At 47.6% G+C, this 21,447-nt stretch overlaps 1 protein-coding gene across 1 annotated transcript; it reads left to right on the plus strand.

The window, feature by feature from the left end:
* Positions 1 to 16,808: 16,808 nt before the first annotated feature.
* NR1I2 (nuclear receptor subfamily 1 group I member 2) lies at positions 16,809 to 20,789 on the plus strand. The gene is made up of 8 exons (XM_053455205.1): positions 16,809 to 17,027; positions 17,824 to 17,954; positions 18,214 to 18,401; positions 18,875 to 19,017; positions 19,259 to 19,404; positions 19,641 to 19,757; positions 20,043 to 20,151; positions 20,610 to 20,789. Exons 1-8 carry the CDS (start codon positions 16,840 to 16,842, stop codon positions 20,752 to 20,754), a joined length of 1,167 nt encoding a protein of 388 aa, XP_053311180.1. The 5' UTR covers positions 16,809 to 16,839; the 3' UTR covers positions 20,755 to 20,789.
* Positions 20,790 to 21,447: the final 658 nt, after the last annotated feature.

Here is a 21,447-nt window from a genome sequence, read left to right on the forward strand (position 1 = left end):
AACGCTGTCTGCTTTGTTATTATTGTTTATAGTTTTATATAGCGCCAACATATTCCGTAGAGATGTACATCCCTCCTGTCCAGCCGTTCACCAAATCCCGCCACCTTCCCCTGTGAGATCTCTCTTTTCTCACACAGACACCCAAATACTCATCCACGCCATTGTGACGTCCCGTCCTTACTAACCGGTGTCACCCCCCCATCCTTCCAATCCATCCTGGTCGCCTCTACCAGCCTCATTTTGTTACCCCATCGCCCTTTACCCCGGCGTTGGTCCCTCGACTGGCTCCCCATACCCCCCAAACCCCCTATATCTCCGCTCTTGTCTCCAGATACCCTCCTAACCTCTCTTTGGTCTTCCTGCTTTTTCATCTCTCTTGAACCTCCATCACTTTTCTCCTTTTACATCAGATTTTACCCCAGCTGCACCCCTTCTCTGCCCCGCTCCCCCAGACTCTCCCCTCCAGGTCTGTAAGTTGCCAGGATCAGTCTCTGCTGTCTCTGCTTTGGGAACACTGAGAACCTCTAGCATTATTGTAATGGATGTGACAAGACCGTCTTCATCATTGTGTCTACAGATTGGGGCCAACGGGGGCCCCTGGGGCCCTGCAGCGTCCCAGCCCCACATGAGGCTTCACTCCATGGATTCACTAAATCTGACTGATTACCTCATGATACATCCTCATTACATTCTAACTCTACATTCTAATTCACGGAGGGCGCGTATTGCTGCTGCTTTAACACGGACATCTTATCAGAAGGCAGAGGCCAGAGGGAGGGCTGGCAGCCTACGGCCTGGGGGCAAGTCTAGTGAAGTGGCCCGTTGCACCACTGAATTAGCCCACCATCCATGCCCAACTTTTCCTGATTTTCTAACGCATATTGATGTGATGGGATTGGGAGTAATCCGTACACTAAAAAAATCATCATACACGGGACGCCTAAAGCCACAATTTACTACCACTAATCCTTTATGATAAAATATGCAGATTGAAACCGAGTGAATAACAGAAAACCTTTACTTTTCCTCTCACTGATTTCTGGGCCTAGAAAGTTTTGTCCTCAGAAGTGACCACAAATTCAGGAGGGCGTTTTATCTCCTGGATAAGTAAAAATTAAATAGTTAAATTTATTCCTACAGTAAGTAAAGTGACAGAAAACAGACAACCAAATACACACCAGGACAAGCTCTGCCACACCGACACCTGAACACACACACACACACACACACACACACACCAGGACAAGCTCTGCCACACCGACACCCGAATACACACACACACACACACACACACACACACACACCAGGACAGGCTCTGCCACATAGAAATTGGCTATAAAAGCCCCTGGTTTCCCAGGACAGATGCTCAGGGCAGGAACGGACAGGGGATAAATTTCCACATTGGCACTTTGAGGTCAGTGGCCAATTCATCACGTGTGTGCAGCTACACGCCACATTCTAGTCTATTGCAGAGTTTCGCACGTATCCAGCAGACGGACTAAAGCATTGGATCAGTGGTTATGTTAAGTGAGAGGCTCAAAGGGCACCGACCGGCCCACTGGGCATTTAATAGTTGTACCCAATGGACAATCTGGCCTTGCTGAGGGGCTGGGAACTCTTTGGTTTTGAGTCCCGGGTTGATCATGGCTTCCCCAGGGTCTCTAGGTCACTTTCTCTGGGCTGGAGAGTAGCATTTCGGGACACCCACTACCCACCCAAATGCCCTCGTACATTACTGTCCCCTCCTCCACTGATGATTTGCCCTGCGCAGCACGAAAACATCCCCACCAAGCGATCCTTGCGGCTACATAAATAACCATACCATAGCAACCAGCAGAATGGACCAATCAGCAGCCATCACTTTTATATACATAGTACCCCGACTTATTTATAGAACATGTGCTTTTCACGTCAATGATCAGGGACTGTTCTCATCTCCGAACATCTCTTCGCTGTTCAGATGTTAAGAAAACAGTCTAAAATCTATATAACAATCTATAATATAAATAATAATGTACATTTTTTTCGCTCTCCTTGGAATAAAGGGAAGTCTTTATGTTATAACGTGAACGGGGGGTCCCGCGATTGAATAGCCGCCTCAGAAACATGTTTTTTAATGGATTTTCTCATTATTACGTCTGAAGAATGGTTTTATATGCCATCAATAACAATCTGCGGTAATTGCTTCGAGGAATCACAATAACCGTTCCGCTGTCCGGGCCGCGTAGCCGTGGATACCGGCCCCGGAACATAACGGGAAGCGGTTGGTGATTAGATGTAATTTTATAAATTAGCAGTAAATGTCACCCGCGTTTTGGTGACTTAATTATATTTTTATTAGAAGGTCAGATCCTTTATTATGAAGGTTTCCCTTTAACCCCCCCCCAGGGGGCAGTTTGATGTGAAAAGTCTCCAAGGCAGTTGGACACCGGTAATTTCTTCAGCTCATGCTGACACCGAACACTAACACACACATGCTTACACCAAACACGCACACGCTCTAATAACTTATGCTGAGCACACACTCATGCTCACACCATACACTAACACACACACATCCTTATACCAAATACTAGCACACACTCTAATAACATATGCTGACACTCATGCTCACACCATTCACTAATACCCGCACATACTCATACTAATATCACACAGTAACGTGCACAGACACATGCCAAAACCATCCACTCACACATGCTATATGTATATGCGAGAGAGTGTTAGCATGTGTGAGTGGATTGTCTTGTTCCTGTGCATGTTACTATATGGTATCAGTGTGAGTGTGTGTCGGTATGTGGTATTATGAGTGTGAGTGTTAATATGTGTGGCAGTAACCCAAACTCGCTCGAACCTCACTCTAACGCTATACAATAACGTGCGCATGTTCTAACACCGCGCGGTTATCCGCACACACACTTCACTGCAGTTCTCTCTCCCCCTCTCGCATTCACTGTGCCGCTGGGCACCTGCACGGCCCCCTCGGCCAGCCCATTCACAAGGCTCTCGGCGGCGCTCCGTTTTGCGTAGTCACAGCAGGCCGGCTCTTCTGCGCCCAACGCTCCTAGACCCCAGCCAGGCCTTCCAGAACGCGTGCGTCACGCTGTGATCCATCGGATAAACAGCTTTACATCAGCACAGACGCGTTATGAGTGATAAAGTGCATTATTCAGAACATTCTATACTTTTCCGCTCAATTAAGCGCCATCTTCGCGCATTCCTATCCATCGCATTCTCATCCGCCTGGAAGAAGATGGGGGATCCGTGACACGAAGCTCCGCTGGTGGTCCCGTAAATGGCTTCCAACGCCTCAAGCCCATGTTGGCGACCAAACACCCCCTGATAAAACTCACCTGTGCTGAGGCTGCACTCCCCACCCCCCATCACTGGACTGGTCCAAGTTGGACTGGCTCTGTTTGAAGAAGTTGGAGAGGCCCGGAAGACAAGCGTCCCCCTTACGGCTCTCCGCATCTCCATGGCGGCCACCAACCGACCAACACTGAGCACGGCGTTTATGTCCCACTGGTGGTCGCGTTCAGCGCGGCCGGAGGGAAGCTACCGATTCCCCCAGTATTCTAACCCTGACTCCGTAAATACCCCCATGTCTGACCCCCGCGGCCCAGTTTGGAGACAGCTCTCTGACCTCATCCCACGTGGTCCTCACGATGTTTGCGTCTCTTAAACCACATAAAGGCTCCTTTGTTTGCGGAAACACTAAACGGCGTCACTGCGAGTCTCCAACCAGAAGAACGGCCGTTCGTACGACGCCTAACGAGGCTTCTCACATCCGACGTTTCTTCAAACAGAACAGAGATCCGCGATAAAATAAACATGGAGGATGCGACCGATTCACCGAGCCTTCCTCACGAATGCAGCGCACCACAACCATTTATTATTCACGCTATTATTATTATTTATTATTACTTTATCAATTTTATTCATTAGGAATTCCCTGGAAGAAAAAAACAATCTAATTATTTCCAGAAAGAGGTTCCAGGCTCGGCGGCACCAGGAACGAGGAATCTATCGCCGCATTTGGTGCTAAACATGTTAAAATCCGCAACAGAGGGAACAGCAGCTTTAATCCGCGAATAAAAGAAAAAGTACTTGGGATCTTCCTTGGAACCGGGGCAGGGAGTAGGCGGGTAGCGGGTGGAATCTGGGCAGGGAGTAGGGGGGTAGTGGGTGGAACCTGGGCAGGGAGTAGGCGGGTAGCGGGTGGAACCTGGGCAGGGAGTAGGCGGGTAGCGGGTGGAACCTGGGCAGGGAGTAGGGGGGTAGCGGGTGGAACCTGGGCAGGGAGTAGGCGGGTAACGGGTGGAACCTGGGCAGGGAGTAGGGGGGTAGTGGGTGGAACCTGGGCAGGGAGTAAGGGGGTAGTGGGTGGAACCTGGGCAGGGAGTAAGGGGGTAGTGGGTGGAACCTGGGCAGGGAGTAGGGGGGTAGCGGGTGGAACCTGGGCAGGGAGTAAGGGGGTAGTGGGTGGAACCTGGGCAGGGAGTAGCGTGTGGCTGCCCTAAATACCCTAAAGACTCACACCTCTGCCCACTCTTACTATGCCCCACTGCAGAAGAATTTCCACCCCCGCTGGGTGTTTGTTGAGGGGTAAACTGACACCGTCCCACTAGATTTGGTGCTAGAGGGGTTACTGATGCACTGCCCAGCACTCAAAGGGTTAATTAAGTACCTGTATGAAATAAACCTTTTGCAGAGCAACAGTAACCATAGTGATAGAATGAAGCTTTACGGGAGCTGTGTACATGTTGCTATGGTAACTGAGGAGCAATGGAAACCAGCCTGGAATCATGGCAAAGCAGCCAGATTATTATTATTTATATATCGCCGTCATACTCCGCAGCGCTGTACAATGTGTGCTATTATTATTTATATATCGCCGTCATACTCCGCAGCGCTGTACAATGTGTGTTATTATTTATATATCGCCGTCATACTCCGCAGCGCTGTACAATGTGTGTTATTATTATTTATATATCGCCGTCATACTCCGCAGCGCTGTACAATGTGTGCTATTATTATTTATATATCGCCGTCATACTCCGCAGCGCTGTACAATGTGTGTTATTATTTATATATCGCTGTCATACTCCGCAGCGCTGTACAATGTGTGTTATTATTATTATTTATATATCGCCGTCATACTCCGCAGCACTGTACAATGTGTTATAATTATTTATATATCGCCGTCATACTCCGCAGCGCTGTACAATGTGTGTTATTATTATTTATATATCGCCGTCATACTCCGCAGCGCTGTACAACGTGTTATTATTATTTATATATCACCATCATACTCCGCAGCGCTGTACAATGTGTTATTATTATTATTTATATATCGCCGTCATAGTCCGCAGCGCTGTACAATGTGTGTTATTATTATTATTTATATATCGCCATCATACTCCGCAGCGCTGTACAATGTGTGTTATTATTATTATTTATATATCGCCGTCATACTCCGCAGCGCTGTACAATGTGTTATTATTATTTATATATCGCCGTCATACTCTGCAGCGCTGTACAATGTGTGTTATTATTATTTATATATCGCCGTCATACTCCGCAGCGCTGTACAATGTGTTATTATTATTTATATATCACCGTCATACTCCGCAGCGCTGTACAATGTGTGTTATTATTATTATTTATATATCGCCGTCATACTCCGCAGCGCTGTACAATGTGTTATTATTATTATTTATATATCGCCGTCATACTCCGCAGCGCTGTACAATGTGTGTTATTATTATTATTTATATATCGCCGTCATACTCCGCAGCGCTGTACAATGTGTTATTATTATTATTTATATATCGCCGTCATACTCCGCAGCGCTGTACAATGTGTTATTATTATTATTTATATATCGCCGTCATACTCCGCAGCGCTGTACAATGTGTTATTATTTATATATCGCCGTCATACGCCGTAGCGCTGTACAATGGGAAGACAGGAGGTAACAAAGAGTATATAACGTAGCAATTTGAAACAGAAACATGTGAGGATGGCCCTGTACACAGGAGCTTACAATCTAGATCTTCCGCATCCAAATTAATCAAAACAATATATTTTTTTTAAAATTAGATCCAAATATTCCCAGAACTTGATTGTTTAATTACTTCACAAGACTTTATCTCCACAATCACTATTCATTAATCTTTAACCCTTTCAGACGACTACTGCCAACAAAGTAAAAGCGTCAGCATGTCACTCGCTGTTGTGAGGCCGGCTGCCAGGAAAAAAAATGTCCGATCCCTGCTAACGTGCAGGAATCAGTAATTGTGATGTCACGGTTGCCCCCCCGAAATCAATAGAGAAAAGTACTCTGAAAATCAGCCAGACTTCTAAGTGTGATGAGAGTTGTGATCCACACATGCAGATGCACCAGAGGGGTATGAAGGGGGGGGGTCTGTAGTCGCCATGCTGTATCCTTCATGATGTTCACAGCCTCCAGGCTCTGCAGAGTATCTACACGTGAAACACTCTGCAGAGGCTCCACCCCTTGTGATGTAACACCATATTACCCTCAGGCTATGAGCTGCAGGTCCAATCCTAAACTTTATCTCCTGCTGTAAAGACTCAAACCTTAAACCCGTCTTAGATTCACGAGCCGTATGTCTATCCCATGCATGTCTAATCCCCTCACTGTATTACCCTCTACCACTTCTGCTGGGAGGCTGCTCCGCTTATCCACCACACTCTCAGTAAAGTAAAACTTCCTTCCATTCCATCTCATGTCTCTGATCCTCTAGTTTCAGATTAAGGTTTCTTCTTCTGCTGTATTTATTAACCAAATAGATGGCTGAGAGTCATGAGATGTGGATTCCACAGCAGCGGCAGAACCAATCCATAACCTTTGACACTCCGGTTGCGCTCACTTTGCTGCGACACTTAACATACCAGACTGGCTGAGAGTCATGGGAGCTGGAGATATATAATATATAAAACTACCATCTGTCTGCTGCCTGCAAACGGTGTCTGCGCAGGTGGGAACTCTGTGTCAGAAGAAACCACTGTGACAGAAGAAGGGTGCACAGAATTAAATAACAGCTTTTTGCCGCCTACCAGGTGTATTTTCTGCCGCTATGGCTAGAGTCCTCCACCCCGTTTGCTGCTCCGGTACCTCCCGGTACGTGGCCAGTGACTCTCGCCCCGGGCTGCCTAGCGCAGGGATTTCCCCCGCAAAGTAAATAACGCTTCCTAACCCCCCCCCCCCCCCCCCATATATAAACCTGCAACGGGTTGGCAGCCAATTACCTGCCCATTTACCCCAGAGTCTCTGACACGGGGGGGTGATGGGCACAGATGGGTTAGAGTGCGGTGTGTCTGCTCTATGAGTGCGGGTGAGTTGTAGTGGATACAGTGCTCATGCTCCGTGTGCCCACAGTCCGGCGGCTCCGCAGCCCAAATGTCCTTATGATCTGCAGGTTGTCAAAGTTCTTTCGGTAGCCCCGCCCCCTGAGTGTGTATTGGTTAATGTTGCACGAAAATACATCCCAAGCGCCTACAGCCCCGCCTCTGGTAGGCTCCCATTGGTTCGGTGCTCCGGGAAGTTAGTCGCTTGCGGGGTGTGTCTCCGCCGAGCGAGAGGAGAGGGGGCACGGGAGAGGAGAGCCCGGGGGCCACCGCCGGGAGAGAAGAGAGAGCCGGGGTCCGGGCAGAGCAGAAGGAACCGGGACACAAGGTGAGTGACCTGCAGGGTGACACAGACTCCCTCCCCGCATAATGTGCGAACTGTGTGTGTGTGTGTGTGTGTGTGTGTGTCAGTGTCACGCTGAGTGTGTGTGTCACGCTGAGTGTGTGTGCTGGGGTCACTGATACCTGTACAGAGCGCATCGCTGTAAGTTGTGTCCGTGTTCTCTGTGCTGCAGCCCTCCAGACTTATATGTATAATATAAACCCCCCCCCCGGGTCACCCCCCTTGTTCAAGGACTTCAAACAGATCTCGGGGCAGATATCAGACCCTTCAGTGGATCCGAGTGTTTGCCGAGTTCTGGCCTTTTGTTGGTTAATATCTTGTGGCTGAAGCATTAACCCCTTCTGGGTAATCCAGTAATCATTACATAATGGCTGTCTCTTGGCCCCCGGGGGCCGGCTGCGCGGTCTCGTTTGTTTATGTCCCGCACTTTACAGTCACCCTCTGCCTGGCACCTGCTCCTTTTATTGCGGGACGCTTTGATTACATCACAGCACAGCCACATATGCAAATGAATTATCCCTCCCCTCTTTCCACTCCATAGATTTTAATTATTTCCATAGCACCAACAATTCTCGCCGCACTTCCGACAGTCCCTACATTCAAAGGGTCTGGCCGAGCTCTGTGGGTAATTAACCCCCTTCACACCGACTTGTTCTCCGTGTGAGGATTCGTTAAATGCAGGTTGGCAGCAGTCAAAATAAGTGTAATAGTTGCTGGATTTCCTGAATCTGACGGGACAGTCCTCAGTCTGACTTTTCAATCAATGGTAGACCACCTGTGCAGAGTTCATGAATTACCTCCCGGATTTAACTACCCATCATGCGGGGCCGGCTCAGCCTTCACTGTCTGCTAGTGTTTGCCCTTCATGATGCAGACTTACTATTCAATATATATAATATTCATTATATATACCATGTGTGTGTGTATATACTGTATATGTAATGTGTTTTTGTGTGTATATATATAGTGTTTGTGTACATACATGTAGGTATATATGTACCAGGTGTATACGTCATCCTGCGGTGTATCTCGTGGGGAGGGAGTCTGCAGGACGCGGGGTTTAGGAGTCAGTCGGCTTCAGAGATATGATAAGACAATGCGTTATAACGCGCTGCGTGCTCCGGGATATCTCTGCTTATATCGCAGACATATGTTTTTTTTTTTATTGGCGTCTATTTAATCTACCAAGCGTCTTTTTTTTTTTTTTTTTTTATGCTTTTCTGTATTTCTTTAAATCTAAGCGATTTAGATATTTATAGGAAGCGGCATTTACTGGCAGCGCGTGACGGACAGACACCCCCTCCCCAGACACGTATAACGCATCCCGTCCTTATAACGCGTTATATCCTGTATATTCCTCATATTATTATACACTCTCCGGCCGTATAACTAATCCCGTCCTTATAACCCGTTATATCCCTGTATATTCCTCATATTATATATTATATACTCTCCCCCCGTATAACTAATCCCGTCCTTATAACCCGTTATATCCCTGTATATTCCTCATATTATATATTATATACTCTCCGGACGTATAACTAATCCCGTCCTTATAACCCGTTATATCCCTGTATATTCCTCATATTAGATATTATATACTCTCCGGCTGTATAACTAATCCCGTCCTTATAACCCGTTATATCCCTGTATATTCCTCATATTATATATTATACACTCTCCGGCCGTATAACTAATCCCGTCCTTATAACCCGTTATATCCCTGTATATTCCTCATATTATATATTATATACTCTCCGGCCGTATAACTAATCCCGTCCTTATAACCCGTTATATCCCCGTATATTCCTCATATTATATATTATATAACCTCCCCCATATAACTAATCCCGTCCTTATAACCCGTTATATCCTGTATATTCCTCATATTATATATTATATACTCTCCGGCCCGTATAACTAATCCCGTCCTTATAACCCGTTATATCCCTGTATATTCCTCATATTATATATTATATACTCTCCGGCCGTATAACTAATCCCGTCCTTATAACCCGTTATATCCTGTATATTCCTCGTATTATATATTATATACTCTCCGGCCGTATAACTAATCCCGTCCTTATAACCCGTTATATCCTGTATATTCCTCGTATTATATATTATATACTCTCCGGCCGTATAACTAATCCCGTCCTTATAACCCGTTATATCCCTGTATATTCCTCATATTATATATTATATATACTCCGGCCCGTATAACTAATCCCGTCCTTATAACCCGTTATATCCCTGTATATTCCTCATATTATATATTATATACTCTCCGGCCGTATAACTAATCCCGTCCTTATAACCCGTTATATACCTGTATATTCCTCATATTATATATTATATACTCTCCCCCCCCGTATAACTAATCCCATCCTTATAACCCGTTATATCCCTGTATATTCCTCATATTATATATTATATACTCTCCGGCCCGTATAACTAATCCCGTCCTTATAACCCGTTATATCCTGTATATTCCTCATATTATATATTATATACTCTCCCCCCGTATAACTAATCCCGTCCTTATAACCCGTTATATCCTGTATATTCCTCATATTATATATTATATACTCTCCGGCCGTATAACTAATCCCGTCCTTATAACCCGTTATATACTGTATATTCCTCATATTATATATTATATACTCTCCGGCCGTATAACTAATCCCGTCCTTATAACCCGTTATATCCTGTATATTCCTCATATTATATATTATATACTCTCCCCCCGTATAACTAATCCCGTCCTTATAACCCGTTATATCCTGTATATTCCTCATATTATATATTATATACTCTCCGGCCGTATAACTAATCCCGTCCTTATAACCCGTTATATCCTGTATATTCCTCATATTATATATTATATACTCTCCGGCCGTATAACTAACCCCGTCCTTATAACCCGTTATATCCCTGTATATTCCTCATATTATATATTATATACTCTCCCCCGTATAACTAATCCCGTCCTTATAACCCGTTATATCCCTGTATATTCCTCATATTATATATTATATACTCTCCGGCCGTATAACTAATCCCGTCCTTATAACCCGTTATATCCTGTATATTCCTCATATTATATATTATATACTCTGCCCCGTATAACTAATCCCGTCCTTATAACCCGTTATATCCTGTATATTCCTCATATTATATATTATATACTCTCCGGCCGTATAACTAATCCCGTCCTTATAACCCGTTATATCCTGTATATTCCTCATATTATATATTATATACTCTCCCCCCGTATAACTAATCCCGTCCTTATAACCCGTTATATCCTGTATATTCCTCATATTATATATTATATACTCTCCCCCCGTATAACTAATCCCGTCCTTATAACCCGTTATATCCTGTATATTCCTCATATTATATATTATATACTCTCCCCCCGTATAACTAATCCCGTCCTTATAACCCGTTATATCCTGTATATTCCTCGTATTATATATTATATACTCTCCGGCTGTATAACTAATCCCGTCCTTATAACCCGTTATATCCTGTATATTCCTCATATTATATACTCTCCCCCCGTATAACTAATCCCGTCCTTATAACCCGTTATATCCGTGTATATTCCTCATATTATAAATTATATACTCTCCGGCCGTATAACTAATCCCGTCCTTATAACCCGTTATATCCTGTATATTCCTCATATTATATATTATATACTCTCCCCCCGTATAACTAATCCCGTCCTTATAACCTGTTATATCCTGTATATTGCTCATATTATATATTATATACTCTCCCCCGTATAACTAACCCCGTCCTTATAACCCGTTATATCCTGTATATTCCTCATATTATATATTATATACTCTCCATCCGTATAACTAATCCCGTCCTTATAACCCGTTATATCCTGCATATTCCTCATATTATATATTATATTCTCTCCGGCCGTATAACTAATCCCGTCCTTATAACCCGTTATATATCCTGTATATTCCTCATATTATATATTATATACTCTCCGGCCCGTATAACTAATCCCGTCCTTATAACCCGTTATATCCTGTATATTCCTCATATCATATATTATATACTCTCCCCCCGTATAACTAATCCCGTCCTTATAACCCGTTATATCCTGTATATTCCTCATATTATATATTATATACTCTCCGGCCGTATAACTAATCCCGTCCTTATAACCCGTTATATCCCTGTATATTCCTCATATTATATATTATATACTCTCCGGCTGTATAACTAATCCCGTCCTTATAACCCGTTATATCCTGTATATTCCTCATATTATATATTATATACTCTCCGGCTGTATAACTAATCCCGTCCTTATAACCCGTTATATCCCTGTATATTCCTCATATTATATATTATATACTCTCCCCCCCGTATAACTAATCCCGTCCTTATAACCCGTTATATCCCTGTATATTCCTCATATTATATATTATATACTCTCCCCCCCGTATAACTAATCCCATCCTTATAACCCGTTATATCCCTGTATATACCTCATATTATATACACTATACAGGGGCCGCTCACTGATTTATCTATACATTATACAGGGGCAGCTCACTGATTTATCTATACATTATACAGGGGCCGCTCACTGATTTGTCTATACACTATACAGGGGCCGGTCACTGATTTATCTATACACTATACAGGGGCCGGTCACTGATTTAATGATACATTATACAGGGGCCGGTCACTGATTTAACTATACATTATAGAGGGGGCCGGTCACTGATTTATCTATACATTATACAGGGGGCCGGTCACTGATTTATCTATACATTATACAGGGGCCAGTCACTGATTTATCTATACATTATACAGGGGGCCGGTCACTGATTTATCTATACATTATACAGGGGCCGGTCACTGATTTATCTATACATTATACAGGGGGCCGGCTCGCTGATTTATCTACACATTATACAGGGGCCGGTCGCTGATTTAACTATACATTATACAGGGGCCAGTCACTGATGTATCTATACACTATACAGGGGCCGGTCACTGATTTATCTATACATGATACAGGGGCCGGTCACTGATTTATCTATACATTATACAGGGGCCGGTCGCTGATTTATCTATACATTATACAGGGGGCCGGTCACTGATTTATCTATACATTATACAGGGGGCCGGCCCACTTATTTAACTATACATTATTCAGGGGTCGGTCTCTGATTGGAGGAATGAGGCAAGGCTGCCCCCGAGGGGGCGTGCGTGGCTCCGCCCTTTTGCTGATCCGTGGAGAAGGTGAATCGTCTCAGCAGCTCCCAGAGAGAACAAAACAACGAAATGTAAACGAACCTTCTGCGCCCTCCTCGTTATCGGAGTGTTTTGTGTGAATCCCCCGTTTCCTTGGTTTCGGGTCGCGTTGCCGTAAGAGACGCACCCTGTCGATTCCCGTAAAGCTGGCTGCGTGGGATCGCGCATGGTGGAGTCGGGCGCCAGGCAGGTGGTGGCAGGAAGTCTGTTGCATAATACATGTTCCTGCGTGCCGGGGTTTGAGGGGATTCCGGTTCCCGTTATGTAAAGGAATGAGCAGAAAAGCCCTCGGGGGCCACGCGAGTTTTCACCCCCCTTCTGCGCCATGAGCTGTAAATTAAAGCTGCCGTTCCACCCGCTCTACTGAATCCAACACCTTTATGGACAGCATTAGTAGCACCATCCCCCGTCCTGTCCATGCCCAAACCCGGACCCCACCCGGCCCCCGTCTAGTCGCCCCGTTTCTCCTGCTGTAGCGACTCAAACCTTAATCAGTCGTTGGTCTCGTCTTAGATTCAGGAACCGTATGTCTATCCCATGCATGTTTAATTCCCTCACTGTATTACCCTCTACAACCTCTGATGGGAGGATGCTCCACTTATCCACCAGTAAAACAGGAATCTGTGTGTTCTGCGGCCAGCGCTGGGATCGCACTTTTTTTCTCTGTTTAATAATAAATAGCTTTTGGTTTTCTGGTCACCAAAGGGTTACGTTTCTGCCCTGAAACCATTTGAAATTATTTAGCCGTTCCTGTTTGCCGCCCGGCAGACGCTTTAATAACCGGATAAACCGGTTCCGAGGATTTTTTTTCCCGCCCTTTCCATTATCTGTGTGATGCGGGTCACCCCCTGCGGTCGGGGCCGACACGGATACCCCGGGTACTGGGGCTGTTTGCTGCCCGCGTGGAGCTGACACGGATGTCAAATACACCAGAAACGAGCCGTGACCGAGGGTTTAACCCTTTAGCAAACAGCACGCCGCCTTATACTTAATATATGCTTTAACTTATGGAAATGAAAAGGTTAATTGTAAAGATTAGGCTAATTAATAATAATTACACCGAGGGGGTGTGTGCGGGGGGAGGGGGGGCAGGAGCAGCATCCCAGACCGTGTTCCCCACTGATCACCCCGGGGGGCTTCGCCCATGGACTCCGGAGTCGTTATCTCCCCAAAATGTATCAGAATAAACATATCGCTCTGTTTTCCTTTTTTTGCCCCCATAATATAAAGTTTTCAGGCAGCTGCATATCAGCCGTTTGTATGATTCTCGCTCTGTTATCGGACCCCCGATCTACTAAACCCCCCCGGCTCCTTATCATACTGCCTGTGGGGAACAATAGAATGGCTCGGTCTTACTCACCCAGTCTGACTAAAGTCTATGGAGGACCGGACTTCATTAGCATTGCCGCAAAGCGTCGCCCCTGAGCCGGGAGGTCACCGTGCTGCTGGCTGTCTCTGGATGTGTCAGTAAAACGGGCTGAAATTGATGAATGTGATTATTTCTGTTATGGTTACTATAGTAACGGAGGGCTTAGGGTTTTTTTACTATGTGAATAGAGAATAAAAAGGCTTATATGGAGACCACCGTGGCCGCTCTGCGTCTGTTCCCCCCCGTCCCCGGTCTGCAGCTGCCTCGGGTGTCATTTAAATCGACCTTTCATCCCCGGTTATGTCTGGCGACCATTTTGTGTCTCCTTCTCCAACTGAAGAGGAGACCTCAAAGGCCTCATTCATGCCTTTTCTTTTCAGGCCCCTTTTCTCCCTTTCTTTCCCGGTGGGCGCTTGTCACGTGAGGCGGACGCAGACACTGATAGGCTATTGCTATAGAAACAAACTTTAAAGTTCTTTTTTATATGCGATTGAGCTTTCTGAGGAAAGAGTGAGGCTTCTGCACACGAAGCGATTAGTGGAACCGCAGCTTTAAGTCCGATAACAGCCTTCTCCTTTACCCTGTCACTGTAACAACTGGAACAGCCTCCCGGCAGAGGTGGTAGAGGATAATACATTGAGGGTATTAAACATGCGTGGGATAGACATACGGCTCCTGAATCTAAGACGAGACCAACGACTGATTAAGGTTTGAGTCTTTACAGCAGGAGAAACGAGCGACTAGATGGGGGCCGGATGGGGCCGATCTGCCGGCGGGATCCCTAAAGGTTTCTTTATTTTGGGGAACGTCCGGAGAAATCTGAAGCACCAGAAGAAAGGAAAGAGTTAATCCGTTGCACTGCGCTACGGAATATGACGGCGCTTTGGTGTATAAACAAAATACGCCCTGGAAGGTCCCTTAGTTGGTGGTGTATCCAATTGAAAGGGGCTTTTTATTTTTTTTTTTTGCTCTGCACCCCTCCCCCACAGGGCACCTGTCACTCATCACACCCTGATCCTCTTTTTCTGCCCCCTTGTACCTTCCTTCTGTCCCTGTCTGTCACGTTTTGCCCCCCCCCCGTCCTGGATCCGGAATGTGCCGTGGAATGGATTCCTCTCATTTTTCGATCTTTTTGGTGCAATTTCAGGAATTGCGGAGCTCGGGGGCAGCTCTGCTGGAAGTTTGGCGGTTGAGGGCCCCGTTTCCGCGGTGGGGCGTTCGGGTGCTGCGTGCGTTTCCGAGGACTCGTCATCCCCCGCTGATTCCATAAAAAAACGAATTTGGTGAATCTGATCCAATGAACTCCACAGGGGTGTAACTAGAAACCACAGGGCCCTGGCCTTGGGGGGGCCCCCAACCTCAGCAAACAACAAGTGCCACCTTTGCCCCCAAGCAGCTTATAAGTGCCATCTTAGCCACCAAACAGCCTGTTTCTGCCATCATTGCCCCCAAACAACTTGTCTGTGTCGTCTCCCCCCCCAACATACACTGTGGCACACATATGTAAACACACTTACACAAATTGCACACATTTACTCATACTCACTAACACACACTCCATCTCAACCTACGTACACATCCATGCTCACATACATACATTCATTCATACATACATGCTTACACACACACACACACACACACGCATTCATTCATTCATTCATACACGCATACATACATACATACATACATACATACACACACACATATATATATATATATATATATATATATATATATACATTCCTGCCTGCCGCGCTTGCCTCTCCTGCAGTTTTCCGCGACCGGGGTCGCCCCAGGGCCCTAGAGGCATGGTCCCCGTTGCAGCTGTGACCCCTGTAGTTACGCCACTGGAGTTGCACACAATCAAATGGTACTTGGGGGCAAATCTGCAGAAACCAACGACCCCCTGATTTACCCCTCCCATCTATGCTGAGACCCAGCCCACGAGGAGCTGTACAGGGGTCCCCAGGTAGAGATCTCTGATCACCCCGACTGTTCCACCAAGCAGACTAATTGCCCTAATAGGGCGAGCTGCCCCGGGTTTTTTAAGCAGAGGGACTGCCATCCTCTGGACCTTTAGCCCTAGGCCAGTGTGCGCCACGGCATGCTCAGCTTGGTAATAAATTCGCTTTGGAGGCAGCCAACTGGTGTCGCGTGGCAGCCCCAGGGTGGGGGGGTTGGATACCCTGAGTTGCCTCAGGTCCCCGATTTCTTAACAGAAAATAATTGGCTGATGTTGGCAGGCAGCGGTGTCGGCAGCCGGGTGAAGGATTGGGGCGCTGAGGGTCGGTGGCCCTTTTCCTCTCCCTGGCCGGGTATGTTGGGTTTGGTGCGTTGCCTTCCTGCCCCCCCCCCCGGGCTAATGGCGTCTCTTCTTGCTTTCCAGTTTGGGCCGAGGAGCTGGACTGTAAATCCGAGAAGTGGCTGTTCTCGGGGGTCGGGGCTGGGTGACCGAGCCATGTCCAAGCTCCAGGAGGCCATCGTACTGGAGGAAGAGGAGGAGGAGGAAGAAGACGCCTCCACCAGCTATGGGACCGCGGATGACGACGACGACGGGGAACCCAAGATCTGCCGCGCATGTGGGGACCGAGCCACGGGGTACCATTTCAATGCCATGACCTGCGAAGGGTGCAAAGGGTTCTTCAGGTGGGTGGCTGTTTATTTACCCCGGGTATTCATCAGAGCGTCACCTGAACCTGGTGTTTATAGACTTATTTGCCCCGAGACATGGAGGAAGAAACCAATACATAAGTGTTTATTGGGTGGCATCTATTTTCTGCCCCAGTCAGCTGACCTTTATCATCGCCATGCGGCTGTATCACCCCCCCCCTCTGCTCAGGGTAGTAGAGAAAGGGCAGGGATGCCGGCGGTTTCTTGGTTTGTCGTACGGTAGTCTCTGCCCCTGAAGGCAGGTGGTCTCGGCGTATGGGGGCCCCGGCAGACAATAGCTTTAACTGTATTTAGGGAAGTGGGGGAGGTGATCACCTGGCAACAGGACAGGGGGCACCGTCAGTCTGGACAAAGGCACTTGGGGGTAACAAGCCAAATATCCATTAAGAGACGCTTCGTGTAAACAGGTGGTTACAACGAGAGCCGCTCTAAGCCGGCCATAGAAGCCCTCGCGGTGGGGCCGGCAAAATGTCAGAAATCCAGCCCAATAACTAAAGAATTATTGCACCTGTTTGCATGCATTAAAATTAAATTATGGCGTTCGGTGCGCCTCTATTTATTCCTCCCCCTTAACCAGAATAATATTTGGAGCTCCCCCACCCAAATAAATGGCGAGCGGTTCAGGTTTAATGCTGCGGGGAGGAGGGGGGGGGTTTGAACTCGTTATTGGAGAGAGTGTGGTAATTGCATCAAAGGAATTCAAAAATGCGTGACCCGGGGGGGGGTCGTCTCGTCTCTCCCGTCATACGTTCCGAGTCTTTCCCGTTTTTAGGCGGGCGATGAAGAGGGACCTGCGGCTGAGCTGCCCCTTCCAGAACTCCTGCATCATCAATAAAAACAATCGGCGTCACTGCCAGGCCTGCCGGCTGAAGAAATGCCTGGACATCGGGATGAAGAAGGAAAGTACGTGACGCCTTTCTCCGTTTTATCAGACAATTCACTTAGTGACCCCCTCCCCCGACGTCGGGGGGCCAGTGCTCTCCATGTCACAGGTTGGGTGGTAGACGCATCCCACCGCGGGGCCTTAAACCAGGTCCCCCCAGCCTCACCCCAGCAGGGCTGGCTGTCTATGCCCCCCCCGCGGTCTGCTGTTGGGTTTCAGTGTAGTCTGTGCCGTAATTCTGGGTGCCAGTCCGTGTGATCCGGTGTCCTCTGCCTGCAGTGATCATGTCGGACGAGGCGGTGCAGCGGAGACGGGCGCTGATTAGAAGGAAGCAGGGGCAGTCTCTGGCTCCCCCGGCGATGTCCGCGACCTGTCTGTCCACGGAGCAGCTCAACCTCGTGGCTCAGCTGATGGACGCCCACGCCAGGACCTTCGACTTCGAGTTCAAATACTTCAGGGATTTCAGGGTAGGTCACAGCTGTGCTGGGGTTCCTCGGGTCTCCTGGGGCTTTTACTCAACCGAGGGGCAGTAAATCCTCTTAATTTTATCTGTAAGGAGATGATCTTCGGTCTTCAGCTTTGATGCAACCCTTTGGGAACTTGGGTTTCTTAAAATAGAACCTTCGCATCTCTTTCTTAGAATCTTGTAGCGAATGTTACCGCTGTTTGTCGAGACGGTGAAGCAATGGAGCCCATTAAAGTCTTTCGGGCTGAAGAACTCCCCGGTTCTGGTTCCTACGGATCCAAAGCACATCTCTGATTCCTGGGCCTTCCCCGCAGGGTTTAAATTACCCAAGTTCCCAAATGCCTATTCCATGCCAACTTGTTCGGCTCTGGCTCTTTTTCATCGAGGTCCTTGGGAGGAGATCCTGAGAAGTCGGGTCCCTGGGGCCGCGCACTGTTTCGCGGTATAACATTCTGCCTCCTCGCTGTGTTTTAGCCCATCAGACGCACCTGGGACTCCGGCGACAAAGTCTGCTCTACCTCTGCGAAAGCCTTCGTGATGCTACCTCACCTGTCCGACCTGGTCACCTACATGATCAAGGGCGTCATCGACTTTGCCAAGATCATCCCGTACTTCAGGTGAGTTCTCTGGACCGGCCAAGTTTGAGATGCGGATTCTGTTTCGACAGAAGGGGCAACCCCACCGGTACCGAGACTAGCAAAACCTTTCCAGCTAGCAGGTTAACCGCCCTCGGTACTAGTTGGTCTACTCAGCCTTGCTGAGAAGACGACATTTTGTAGATGGGGCCTTGTTGGACGGTTTTTGGGGTCTGTGGGTCCATCCTGAGGAATGATCGTTTCTTCTCTCCACCGTCCTCAGGAATTTGAATATTGAAGATCAAATCGCTCTCCTTAAGGGCTCGGCCTTCGAGTTGTGCATCATCCGATTCAACATCGTGTTCAACTACGAGTCCCAGACGTGGGAGTGCGGGGACATCACCTACAACATCGACGACATCGAGATGGGTGAGTCTTATGGCGGTCTCTGCGTCTTTCATTCATCCGCTTGCTTTGTAAATCTCTGGAGAATGAGATGAATGAGGAATCGCTCCTTTCATTCCTCGGGTGGGGGTGAGTATGTATGTATGTATGTGTGTATGTATGTGTGCGCGCGCGTGCATGTATCTCCTATTCTGTAGGACGGCACTTTTACCCGAGCACCGGCGCTCCCTCACTGACTCACGTTGTGCGTTTCTCCGTAGCCGGCTTCCGCCACCTGTTCCTGGAGCCGCTGATCCGGTTCCACTGCATGCTGAAGAGGCTCTGTCTGCACACGGAGGAGTACGTCCTGATGCAGGCCGTGTCGCTCTTCTCTCCTGGTGCGTCCGCCGTTTAGGGCCCGATCCTTCCCGTTTTATTTCACAGCCGTACGGGTAGGGGGGCCACGGCACAGAGCCATGGATATGCTGTTGGTAAAGGTGCCGATAATCCCCACAAGAAATAATTTATCTGTTTTTGGGTGAAATCTGCCCGGATTAATGTCATTAAATATGTGAGTTGGTAATGTGGCCCCTGGCTGGAAAACGTCTCACAGAATCCCCCAAACCCCATCGCACCCGGAGAGGGGGTATTTGAGGCGTTCTTTGTATTTCTCTCTATCGTAGACCGCCCGGGCATCCAGGACCGCCGTGCTGTCGACGAGCTCCAGGAGCTTTTAGCCCTGACCCTGATGGTGTATATAGATGCCCAGCGCCCACCGGCCCCGGGGAACAGGTAAGAGACCCCGACAGTCCCTAACGTGCAAAACGCATTCGCCAACAATCCGTTAATTCATTCGCTCTAAAATATTCATGCGCTTGGTATATAAGACTTGTCGCCCAAAGAGCTTACACTCCAAGGACCTGTTAAATGCTACAAGCCCTGTTATTTTAATCTGATTCCTGCACCGGTTTGTAAAATTAACTGAATATTGAATTAGGCCAGATGCATGATGGGAATTGTATTCAAAGCTCATTAAATAAACCAACGAAAGGCCAGAATGTAACACTAGAGGGTGAGATGGATGGAAGGAGGTTTTCCGTCACGCCGCGTCCTGCTCTATTAATCTAAATTACTTTATGAACGGCGTCACCCGCCAGGCTTCCGGTAGCTGCCGGTGCCGTTCCTGTAGTGTACTCGGTGCCAGGCATTACTCAGTGCTTACGGACTGATAATTCATTCTCTCCCTTCAGGATGCTCTTTGCCAAGATCATGGAGTGTCTGACGGAGCTCCGCAGCGTTAATTCCGAGCACAGCAAACAACTCCTGCAAATCTTGGACATCCAGGAGGATGGCACCCCGCTGATGAGAGAGGTGTTCAGCAAGCTGCCCGAGTGATGGCGCCATCCGGCCGTGGCGCAGCCTGCCTACACCTCGTGAGGCATGCTGAGCGCATCGCAGGCAACAGTCAGTCCGTCCGTCCAATGAGAGCATCGCAGGCGGCAGTCTGTCCATCCAATCCACATGCAGCTATCTGTCCAGCTGGGGCGATCCTGGAGATCACTGCTCTTCCCTGTTCTGGGGTAATATGGAGATGTTTGGCTCCGCGGGGGCGGTCCCTGACTGTCACCCTGTTTCCTGCAGAGATGCAGGCGGGGCTAACAGGACCAGCACAGGAAAATGCTTGATTTTTTTTTTTTGTTTTTTAATTCTTTGTTGTATTTATTGTTGCGGACTCGGTGGGATTGTTTAATGTGAACTTTGTGAAATTGTGGTTTTGTAACCAAATCAGGAACCTCAACGCTGTCCTCCGGCAGCGAAATCTCAGGAAACACTACAGTGTAAATGCCACTCCGTGCCACGCGAGCCGCCTTGCCAGGTTCTCGCCTGCTCCGCGATGAACTCAGTCCGTTTATCAAAAGATTGACGATGATGACCTAATTTCTCAGGGTAATAACCAAACGTGAATGACCCTTCGCTCTGCGGCACTCCCACTCCCAGGATGCGCATGAATGTCAGGGGAGCATCCGTTGTGTAATTATACAGCCTCCAGGGCTACGTGAGCCACAGCCAACATGCTCAATGGATTGC

Source organism: Spea bombifrons, chromosome 2, assembly GCF_027358695.1.
Source record: "Spea bombifrons isolate aSpeBom1 chromosome 2, aSpeBom1.2.pri, whole genome shotgun sequence".
In the NCBI taxonomy this organism is placed as follows: Eukaryota; Metazoa; Chordata; class Amphibia; order Anura; family Pelobatidae; genus Spea; species Spea bombifrons.

Bases quoted from the DNA above. Each gene is read 5' to 3' on its own strand.
- NR1I2 (XM_053455205.1), top strand. From the start codon at position 16,840: ATGTCCAAGCTCCAGGAGGCCATCGTACTGGAGGAAGAGGAGGAGGAG. The intron at 19,405-19,640 runs GTGAGTCTTATG...GTTTCTCCGTAG, and splicing joins CATCGACGACATCGAGATGG to CCGGCTTCCGCCACCTGTTC. The intron at 20,152-20,609 runs GTAAGAGACCCC...CTCTCCCTTCAG, and splicing joins CCACCGGCCCCGGGGAACAG to GATGCTCTTTGCCAAGATCA.